Here is an 11,349-nt window from a genome sequence, read left to right as displayed (position 1 = left end):
AGCAACGCATTGATTTGGTTTTGTTTGGTATATACAAAGACTGTTACTGCATTGTTAATTAAAAGTTGCTTGCTACACTAAACAATTCTAATGTTTTGGCGACATAGAGGGGGAAAATATTTGTTTGATGTGGTCTATTAAAGCTTAACAAACTTCTTTCACTTTTGAGTTAATCCAGAGTGTGCGACTTGGGTTCCGCAGGCCAAATGCATCGCGTCGATTTAGTAATGCTTAGTATGCGAAGACTATGTTACATTTGAAATCAAGTGTCTCGCGAAACTATTTTAGCTACAAAGCTATTGAAACGTTTTGTTCGTAGCAGGTTAAATGCGCCCGGAGCTTTTGTTCTATAACTTAACAATGCGGCTAAAATTAACATCAACAACACAAGCGTGTTGGTGACGCTACAAAGTCCAAGTGAGTTAAACTGACTTCGGTCCCCGGTATAATGTATTTAACCCATGAATGGCAAAAGTTGCACACCGCTGGTGTAAACCATGCCACTATCTATTTATAAAACTATCTATTCATAAAATAATAAATCCCAACGAACGGAACCAAAATAACAATTACAATAATGTAGAATACAACAACAACACATACATTTCATATTTCGCCACGGATAAAAACATTGAAGACGTCAGAGAACATTGAAAGTAACAGAAACATTTCCGAATCAAATATTTCCTCGAAAAATAAAAAAGCAAGTACGAAATTTCATGTCAGAAACAAAGTAATAAGATTGGAACAACATATAACAGCAAGCACCAAATTGTAACTAGTGCAGCTACAGCCAAAATATACTTAAAAAGTTCCATAGAAAATTATTCTTTAACAACGTGTGCAAATACACAGAGGAATCTACTTTATCACGGATTCCCAAAGTGGGTCGCGACCCTGACTACATAATTTAGTATGAAGCCATTTGTTTCACAGTTTTCCAATGACAAAGTCGACAAAGAATACCAAGTTTTGATGAACAAATCTCTACACTATAGCATGTACTTAGAGACTAAGAGTTTACAACACGAACAATTGATGTAATAAATGGATTTATCTTAATGAAAGGTTCACAAAACATTGTTAAACTGGAAAGGGTTGGGGAAAGGCAATTTTAAAGTCATTTGTATCAAATTATAGTCGTAACTTTCAAATGTCATAATAGAGGCAGAATACCAGTTTTGCTAAAAAAACAAAAATTAGAGAATGCACACAAAGATTACCAGACAAAGTTTCAATTCGACAAAAAATAATGCAATAAATGCAGTTTATTAATTCCACGTGTCGCAATACAATTCATTTCGGGCTTGTTGAAAAGTTTGGAAAACCCTGTAGGATACTTCGCACAAAACCGAGCAATTGGTGTAGTAGAAAAAATAAATGTCAGTTTGTAAGTGAATTGTAGACATAAAGTTTTACATGTGTATGTCTGTAACGCAAGCGTAGTTCATTACTATTGCATATGTCACTGCTTTCGCAACCGTGGCCCTTAGTGTCCCATCACAAGCTCGGGAGAAAGTAATGCTAGTTTAAGCGTTGTAAATGGCGCGGAGAAACATACTGCAGTCCACATAATATCAAGTTGCCTGATATACCATCTACCAAGTGAGAAGAGCGGTCTGGAGGCCTTGGATGACCTGACAGGTTGCTGGTTGCTCGACCATTGCCCGAACATCGCCCAACAGAAAGCAACAAGCTCGGGCAAAATGTTTTTTTTTAGCTGAAAGCATGGTTTTCGACCCCTTTTTCCATCTTGTTTGTGTTTAAGTGAGATGGTTCAGTCGTAGAAAATGCTCCTGGATTTCTTTGTGGTTTGAACTTTCTTCAGATCGAACGCTCTTTGGTCACAGGATCTAAACAAACAAAACATGGTAATGAAGTCTTGGATGTTTTCACAGAAAGCCATGAAGTAATTGTTTGCGACTACATATTCAATGCAGTGAACGCTCAGTATACTAAAAATCACTACATGTGGATTTGGTATTTGAACATTAATATACACTATTTTAATCCGACTCACCTTGTTTATCGACTTTACTTGGCAGATCAGTGTTGTTGGGGTGAATGAATGCGATTTTAAAACGTCTAAACAACAAGGAAATATTTAACAAAGTCTACTGCAACGATTCACATATATACTTCTAAAACTACATACAAGTCATGGCACTAACAAAAATACCATGCAAAGAGGGCAAAAGCTTACAATTTTCTATGCGTTGAAAGGTAGTAAACAGTCCAAAGCTTAATGGAAACGTCAACATATCAATACAACATCAAAACAACAAAACAATTTGTGTTACCTTGCAAAAGTCGAGACTTATAGCGTTCCAGATCTAGTGTTTACTTCACTATCTGCTGCTTGACAGAGGAAGTTGATCTGTTACAACATCTGAAATAAAACATGTGACGTCATTAAAATACGTCATCAACCACCAAAGCCCAAACCTGCAAGATGGTACCGTCATATGATGACCTGCAGTATTTAGATTACAATGCCCGATGCGCTCCATCGATGTCGGCGGCTGTGTCCGAAGTGACGATCATTGGTGGTCTGCAAATAAATAACAAATTAAAAGCAAGAACACACACTTAAATCTTTACACGATTGGATGGTTTAATGTCGTAGAACCGTGTTTGTTCACATATTTGATTCTTTATTTATGGAGTTTGTTTCATTTTATTATGAAGTTTGTTGCAACGGATTTTTTTACCTATCGTATCTGGTCACGATGTCCAATATAGCTCATTGCAAAGCGTCCCAGTCTAAAGCAGTGATGATCATTGGTATCAGCGTAAAAGAACAGATTAAACTAAGAGCAACCATAATATACAATGTAACAGACAGCAATCAAATACAAAATGTAAATTAGATTAAGTGCGCGAGAACGTTAGTAAATGTATGATGAATATTCGCTAGAATCGTGTGTATTGAACGCACCAAAACGATTTCTTTATGTCATTGCACTAATGTTTAGTCTATTGCGACTTTATTATTGCTGCTCTTGCCCACATAAACTTTATTCTTGCTACAACAAACTGTACAACAATTTAAATGGAGATTGATAGAAACCAATCGTCAAATACAAAGTCTGATACCTGATGTTTGGGTATTGATGAGCGATTTGATGGATAGTGATCAATGTACACAGAATGTCATTCATCCGTATCATCCAACCTCTGTTGCCAGTGGTGATAGCTGACGACGTTTCGATTTCGGCAAGGAAATCTGTGACGTCATCGTTTGTGGGAGTCGGTTCTAGAATCTGAAAAACTAAAACAAGGTTTTCACAAAACACACAAAAAGCACCGTAAAACGAGTCTAGTCTGCCACTGGTTTTGATTAATAAGTGTTCTTGTCTGTTCATTACTTTAATGCTTCTGGTTTTCGTTTAAGAAAAGTAAAAACATTGTTATATTTCGGCAGGAAAAAATAGTTTAAACCAGGGATTTACATTATCTTTACCTACAAAGTTTAACAGCAATTTGCAAACAACCTAAACCTGTGGAAAACATGCGATACAGATTTTTTTTCTTTATCTAAAACCTGAAAAATTGCCCTAATTTTCGTTTAACCCAAGTTTTTATTTTTCATAAACCTGAAATGTCCTATATATCCTAGTAAAACACAAATGATTAAAATCCTGCAAATACAAAAAACAAACGTTAAAGAAACCCTAAAAGGTTTACACATTTCCTAAATTCCTATTTCCTGCGAAACAACAAAATTGAAATAAAATGGATTAAATTTCAAAAAATATTAAAACTTCCAGGTTAGCCTGCAAAAACAGTTTAATCACATAATTATAAATATAGTTTTAAACACATTTTTCTAAAACCTGTGGAAACATAAAACAGTAAAACCTGAAAAAATGATTAATAAAATTACAAACGAATAAACTAACCCCTAAACCTGAAACAAAAACAACAAAGTATAAACTGAAAAGTTCTGCAAAACATAGAATGGGCTAAACCTGCAATAAACAACAAGGTACAAAAAAATCTGTAAAAAGAAAGCAGTGGTTAATATCTGCAAAAAAACAAAGATTAGTTTATACAAACTAAGAACGGTTCGTTTTTTTTTGTAATTATTGAAAACTTACAAAATATCTCCAATGCAAGGTTTGGTTCCAATAAAACTAATGCGATTGCTTCCAAATGTAACAACACAAAAAGGTCCATTTCAAACAATAGTTTTGGTGGAGGATTCTAAAAAACAACAAATGAAACATTAGTTTTCTTGATAAATCGCGGGATTGGAAAAGAAAACTTACATGGGCATGTTTGGATTGACAGAAAACAGAATCAAATCCAAACTTTAAACTGACTGATGTTAATTCTTTGTCACACTGAAACTGACGATGGCGGTTCGCATGGTTAGAGCGACGAAAAATAAACAAACATTCAATATTATCATATAGAACCTGTCGTCTGATGTAAAAATGCACTACACCCCCCAAGAACTGGTCTTATTAATAAAAAATAAAAGGATAGAAAAAGTGAACTCGGCACACATTTTTGTTGATGAAAGAGGGAAAACGAAAGCAAAAACACAAATGCCCTTAAATATTTTCCACTAAATGTTTTACTTCGTATTAATTTTGACAAATATATTAATGGAGTCGTCCAAAATGTATTAAAGTTTATGTTGCTAATACTTTGTATTGAATTAAAAGTTTAATGCGTTGTTTGATTTTAATCAAGTTTATATTGCCCACGAGAACCGGTTGTTCGTCTGCTTCGGTATTCACGAGCAGTTTCTGAAAAAACGTTGGAACCGCCATCGTCCCTGCGCCGCCGACGTAAAAGTACACAAACTTGCCTCAACTAACTGCCCTGCATACAACCGCCGCAAATTAGTCTAGGAAAGTAGAAGGTGAGTCTGTCATGTTTTACAACCACCCAAAATGTCACCGCCCCATAATGACTGGATGGCCGGGTCAAGCAGGAAAACGTAACTGAATTAAGTTGTAAGTAAGTCAGCCAAAATCCACGAATAAAAAATGGGCTTGACCAGCAAACAAGGGCATTGGGGCAATAAATTAGAGCCATTTTATGTAATACTGAATTTTCCGCGAATATCGAGGCCATTAACATCACATGCTTGATATTCAATTCGCAGTCTCTTCTTAATGAAGAAAACTAAGAAACGAATGCACATGCATGGATAAAACAAGCTGGTCAAAACCCGAAAAAATCCACAACATCCCTAATTTTACAGTTGGCATAGGCGCAGAAATCTAGTTTAAAAAGGAACAGTGACATTTACAGCGTATAATTTAACAGTATCGCGTCACTGCCCCTTGCCCTCAGAGTCCCCCCACAAGGACCCATATATTTTACGCATCCGCTGGGCTGGGAAAAAAGATTAACAACAGTTTGCGCCCTATCAGGGTGGCTCACGGGACTTTTCGGGCAAAATGCTATGCCGGCCCCCTCAGGTCCACGAGCCTGGACCTTCATTGGGAGTAGCTGTGTCCCTACTCTGACCCCGCCTACACCGCGGCCAGCGCAATGCGGTGGGGACCATGCCAAGGCCGTGTTTCTATGCGCACCTTATTTTAGCTAAAGCCATTTAGCAACGCGCCACACCTATCTAGAAATCGATCTAAGCCAAGTTCCTACGTGGCGCGCGAATCCCAAACGTACCCCATCTGTGTTACCTGGCCTAACCTTAGTTAACGAGTGCAACTCGTAGTTCTAGCCCTAGCGCAAACTTGCTGTAATAGTAGCACTCCTATAGACTTGGACTATTCTTTGAACACCGAGGAAGACTTCCTTTACGAGTCAACCTCGGCAAAGAATAGGTCACTCACCCTAGCGCCAGTTAATCTAAGTTAAGCCTAACAGTTCCGCAAACCCGGTTGACCCACGACAGACTCCTATGTTTACATACAAATAAATATTTGAAGTTGAGGAACGTTAGGTAATGAAAGTAGAAAGAGGTGACGAAGATCGTTGAGGTGAATAAGACGACGTAAACCTGTAAACAAATATTTATTATATTACTTTAAATACCACGATATAGTTTAAATCTAAGAACTGGAGTAACTGTTAATAAAAAAGGCGTTGTTTATTTGCAAACTAAGGCCTCGTTTCTGCACGCAAGACTTGTGTGCGAGCAAGCTTTCTACAATCAGTGTTGATTGAAAAAAACGCCATTTGTTACGTCACAGAAAAGCACAAAGCACGCGTTCTAAAGCTTGCCTATGTATAAAACAGTAGTGGTATTTGAAGCACAGTTAATTTCGTCTACCAATTATAACTGGTTAAGACTTGAAACAATTAAAACTTATTTTACCCGAACTTGGCGGCGAAGAATTGCTTGATAACTTCTGGCGTTTTTTTTTGCATTTTGTTCAAACTGTAAAAGATTTAAAACATTTAGACAAAGTTCTAGGCCTAAAGCTTCACTAGTTATAACCGAATCAAAACACAAGGCAAAAATAACGCTTATTTACAGTCTACACAGTCTTATATCCAACAAAAATATGGGTGCAAAAAATACATTACAGGAGTTGTATAATTTAACTGGTTTTAATACTGACGATATTGGTCAGGATTACCATAATAAGTTATCTATGATATTACACCAAAACAGGATAAAATGTACAACAATAAGTCCTACAGATAAGCGTGAAGAAACAAATGCAATTTACCTTATAACACCGCCAGCCTTCCACCTCCGCACGCCATTAACTCAACAAAGCGAATGACTGACTTGCAAGGAAAGAATCGAGTTCGGCGCGGGCGAAGCTCTGATTGGTTGTGATGTCACCAAAGCTAATCAAGCGTATCGGAATGTGATGTTGCATTTGGAAACATTCGAAAACTTGTTTTTTCGGTTTAAAATTACATTTAATTTAAATACTATTATTGGGTTAAAAAGTTAATGTTTGAATCGGTCAATTTCAAAACATTGTAAAAATCATATCAGTTTAGAGGTCCGACTTTATAATCTGAAAATGTATTACATATTTTTACATTTGTTTGCTTCGCAGGGAGTACAAAATAAATTTAAGTAAACCGTAATTGACTTGAGGACATGTCCAGAGTGGGTTTCAACCACAAACTCCAAAGAAATTCGTCGAATTCGAGACTGTATTAGTCTTATAAAAAATATGCCAAAGAAGATGTAATAAGCGACATGATTTCTGGTACAAACACTCTTTTCTGGTACAAAGTGATGGGTTGTTTCTTCTATATTTTGGCCATTGTATTTCTTATGAAAATAACAAATAAATTTCGAGATTTTATTTGTCGTTTAAATATTTGAAATAAACTGAGCTTACGGTGACAGATTTGTCCTGTTGTAACTTTCATCGAAACAATTAACTTTAAGTTGTATTCACGTCACCACTGTTGTAATATTTTACATTCTCTGTTGATGTGTTTTGCTCTTCTTCTACATGTACGCCCGCACCGCTTAAGGCGCGAACGCAACACTAATTTTTCTTAATTCGCCAAGATTAAGTAATTGCGAATTTTGAAAATCGCTGACGCAGCCAATTTCAAACGAGACAGTCGAGGCGCAAGTAGATGTGTCGTATAAACGGTTTGAACTTGTGTAGAAAAGCTTGTATCTAATATCTAGCTAGAACGAGATATGAACGCAAGGTTAAGGCTTGGAAAAAGTTTACAAACAAACACAAAAATTGAAACAAAAAATTCGAAATCGACTGGCTTGCTTTAATTTAACGAAATATTTGGGGATTTTTTTTCCAGAATGATATATATTTGCAACACATAAAAAAATCAGGTGTATTGATATAAGTTTACGACAAGAACATAAGAAACAACCGCGAAAGTTATGTGGAAGTTTTTCTGCGATAAGGAAATATTTCGCATTCTTGTTTAAGTATTAAACTACGTAACAATTTCAGTAACGCTGTGGTATAAATATTTAACTTAATGTAACAATACAAGCAAGTGCATTACTACATGCTAAAGTGTGGTTTGGTAACAAGCAAGACCCGTGTTTATGATTCGCTGCAATTTACCCCCTATTATACTTGTACGTCTGGTGGGATTATGTTACCACTTCTAAATTTCCCAACAACCTTTAAAATATTAAACTTGTGTTAATAGGCAAAAAGAGAGACACGACTTTAAAGCGTTCGACCAATTTCACGTTTTTTTATTGCCAGTAACAGCTCGCCGTCGAAAAAATAAGTTAAACGTTTATAAATAGAGGAACTGACAATCAAAGGCGGTTTATTAATTCTTATTTACGTAATGCATTATTGTTGCATTGGAGAAGAATAAATACCAAAATTGAGTCGGAATTAAAGCTTTGTTGGTCTCCAATGCTTTAAAACCCGCCTTTGGATTCGTTTTTACACTTTGTCTGGACTTTATGTCAGCTATAATAAAGAAATAAAATTAGATTCAAAAGAATTATATTTGAATTAAGGACTGATGATGCTGTAAAGCAACTATATATAGCCTATATCTCAAATTCTAAAGGATGAATGACTTGATGTTTTTTATGAACTTAAATCAATCAGCATAAGTTCGATTATAGTCTTCATCCATCAGGCAACGAGCTTGGATATTCTAGTTTAAAGTTTACAGCTTAAATGTATTAATTTGCAGGAGAATTGTCTACTAAACAACCAATAGGCACAAGTGTTTTAAGTAAACTCGTTATGGCAAGTGCGCCTGCCTTTCAGGCTGAGTGGTGTACGTGGCCTTACCGGAGTCCATATTATTACCCTCCGCCACCTTACAGCGAGCTCAACCCTCTTAACGCGACTCATACAACCTTAGAGGGACAAGTACTTCCTTCTGCGCCACAAGAAGACCCCACAGCCCCGGATGAAGACCCTGCAGACCCGGTTTATCGTCTCTCGACTTGTATCAGTACCGATTTGTTGGATATTATGAAGAAACGACGAATTGGTTAAAATTGGAAGGTTTGATTCGGAATTGAAGGAGTTCGGCGTTTTTGGTCGAGATGAAAGAAATATTATAAAATTAAAGGAAAACTGCAATGGAGCAAAATTTATGACATTTTGACGACGCGGTTTTGGAATATTTACTGTATAAGTTCAAAAACTTGCTTCAAATTTATTTCACACAAATTTGCATAAGTGCAACCCCTGAATTTTCGATGAAGTTTGTTGAAATTTACATCTAAACTATGATTGTTTTTGCATTTCTAATGTATAACGAATCTAGCTAAAATTGAAAAATGATTTCCAAGTAACAGAATCAGTCAATGAATTTGTATGAAATATATTTTGGCTAACTGGCATCTTTAGTCCCTTATTCAAATAGAGCCTGTGTGGTTTTTAACCAAAGTAATTACCAAAACACGTGGCAAAAATGGACGACATTCCTTTTGGTGGTGAATTAAGGTATTTGAAGTCTTAATAATATTTCTGCAACAGAATTCCTGACGTAACAACGGAAGAGGTCCAGGAAATGTACGGGAAAAATAAACCGATGCGTACAATGAACAAAATTGCAAGCGCAGAAAGTCCATTGCCAATGGGGAACCACATTTTGATTGTCCATGGTGGTTTGACATAAAACCAAAAATGAATGTCCATGTCCTTTTAGGATATTGTTTATCCGTACACAGCGGTACCATTTTGATAGTTATGGCACTCTTTTGAGATACATTTCATGCCACTTTGCAGTTTTTTGTCTCTTGCATAATACTGATACTCGCTCTGGAATAGTCATGTCGAGTTCCCGTAATGATTGAAACTTCGTAAGTTTAAGCCCAAGTCCTGACCGTTGCGTGCAGGTAAATCGCACTTAGTCGCGGTGCCTGGCAATGAGGGCACTCGGCTAAGCAAGTCCAAGTTCATTGTTTATAAATCGTCTGATGTATTTTCCAGTTATCCATTCCAGGTAATTTGACAAAACTACGGCGATTTCAGTGTCGATTGGGGCTGCATTATTCTGTTGACAACAAGGAAATTTAGATTCACGTTTCAACAGTTAGTAAACTAATAACAGACTAACAGGTAAATTGCGTTTTTTTTTTAACTCACGAAGTTATTGTTTATCGTGACGAGATTTTAATTATCCCAAAAAATACATCAGTTGCCTTCAGTCCTAAGAAATGTCTACATTTAAATTAGAAACTAAGTAACTTATATCATGCTATTATAGACACTTAGAAAGCAAAAAAAAGATGCATTTGCATACGCATGTGTTTAGATTTGAGACTTTAGATTTGAAAAGTTGAAGAAAACCAACAGGGAATAAAAGACTAACCTGTTTTTGTATGCAGCACTCATACGTCGCACGTCCTTAGTTTCAGTTAAAGCTTGAGTATAGAATGTTGGACATTTTGCAGCCTCTCAAATCAGCAAAAGTCTGATACCAGCACAATCTAAAACAATTTAAGTAACTGCTGTGCATTAGCTATTAGCTTTTTGGCCCTTCAGGAGCTGCAAAAGACGAAAAAAATCAACCACGCTGGCAAAGCCTGGAATGCGAAATACGAGTTTATCAGCAAAAAGCGCCTAACGGCTGAAAACTGCGCCGATAAAGAATTGCGCCACATGTAGCATTGTTATGTCACAGAGCAACTTTATCTTTAGAACTTGGCTATTGCACTAGTTTTGTTGCGTATTTGTTGTTTGCTTAGCTGGGTATTATCAAAAAATAACATCCACAAAAAGTGTACAAACAAGAAACGACTGAAAAAAATACATAAATTAACTACCTATACGCTGTTTAATGTTAATTTGCAAGTTAACGAGATGGACAACACAACTTTAACTAACAGATCCGGTAAAGAAAAGCAGTGAAGCAACTACAACGTTTAACCAAAACCTAGCATTTTGACGACGTGGTTGGCACAATCTTTGCAACTTAGTGCTTAATTTTAAACCAATTTCATTTTTTGTTTAAATAGATGTCTTAAATATTTTAAGATTGCGCACCTTATTACTCATACATAAGTTGTAATCTATTTAAATACGTTCTTTCACAACATATCTTTGCATAAGCTTATTATATAGTGCCGAAAGACAGTAAAATTAAAATCTGTGCCAAAAAACAATCTTTCACAACTTCACAGTTTTCAAATCGTTCAAGTTACTGTGCAATGCAATATTTCGTTTGTTTTAAAAACAAAAATTCGTAACCTACCTGTTCAGTCCAGCTCCCCGGTCTGATTGAGATGTTGCCGCCAGCGCAGTCAAGTCAACACGAACCTTATGCCGCTTAGTCACGTGACCACGTACAACAGAAACAGCACAATTTAACAGAGATCAAGGCTATTTTTTTCGGACTTAAAACCTTTCATCAGTACGTACACTATTGCCATACTTTCTTCCTTAAATGTGGGCATTAAAGCATCTTGTTCGTTCACATCGAATACCCTCACAA

The 11,349-nt window shown here is 36.2% G+C and overlaps 1 protein-coding gene and 1 long non-coding RNA gene across 2 annotated transcripts; both read right to left on the bottom strand.

Moving 5' to 3' along the window:
- Window positions 1-506: 506 nt before the first annotated feature.
- Window positions 507-6,718, bottom strand: LOC145205408 (uncharacterized). Its single transcript, XM_080078129.1, has 8 exons — window positions 6,657-6,718; window positions 6,299-6,361; window positions 5,894-5,980; window positions 3,097-4,206; window positions 2,460-2,551; window positions 2,301-2,389; window positions 2,021-2,085; window positions 507-1,853 (listed from the first exon to the last, which is right to left on the bottom strand). The coding sequence occupies exons 4-5, from the start codon at window positions 3,363-3,365 to the stop codon at window positions 2,488-2,490; spliced, it is 333 nt and encodes a 110-aa protein (XP_079934255.1). The 5' UTR covers window positions 3,366-4,206; window positions 5,894-5,980; window positions 6,299-6,361; window positions 6,657-6,718; the 3' UTR covers window positions 507-1,853; window positions 2,021-2,085; window positions 2,301-2,389; window positions 2,460-2,487.
- Window positions 6,719-7,740: 1,022 nt separating this feature from the next.
- LOC145204821 (uncharacterized) lies at window positions 7,741-11,330 on the bottom strand. Its single transcript, XR_013853539.1, has 3 exons — window positions 11,110-11,330; window positions 10,228-10,345; window positions 7,741-9,909 (listed from the first exon to the last, which is right to left on the bottom strand). It is a non-coding gene; the product is annotated as an uncharacterized LOC145204821 (long non-coding RNA).
- Between the last annotated feature and the right edge of the window lie 19 nt (window positions 11,331-11,349).

The sequence above is a fragment of the Phallusia mammillata genome, chromosome 8, assembly GCF_965637545.1.
Source record: "Phallusia mammillata chromosome 8, kaPhaMamm4.hap1.1, whole genome shotgun sequence".
Classification (NCBI taxonomy): domain Eukaryota; kingdom Metazoa; phylum Chordata; class Ascidiacea; order Phlebobranchia; family Ascidiidae; genus Phallusia; species Phallusia mammillata.
The sequence above is the reverse complement of the archived record's forward strand: the minus strand, read 5'-3'. Positions and strand labels throughout refer to the sequence as shown.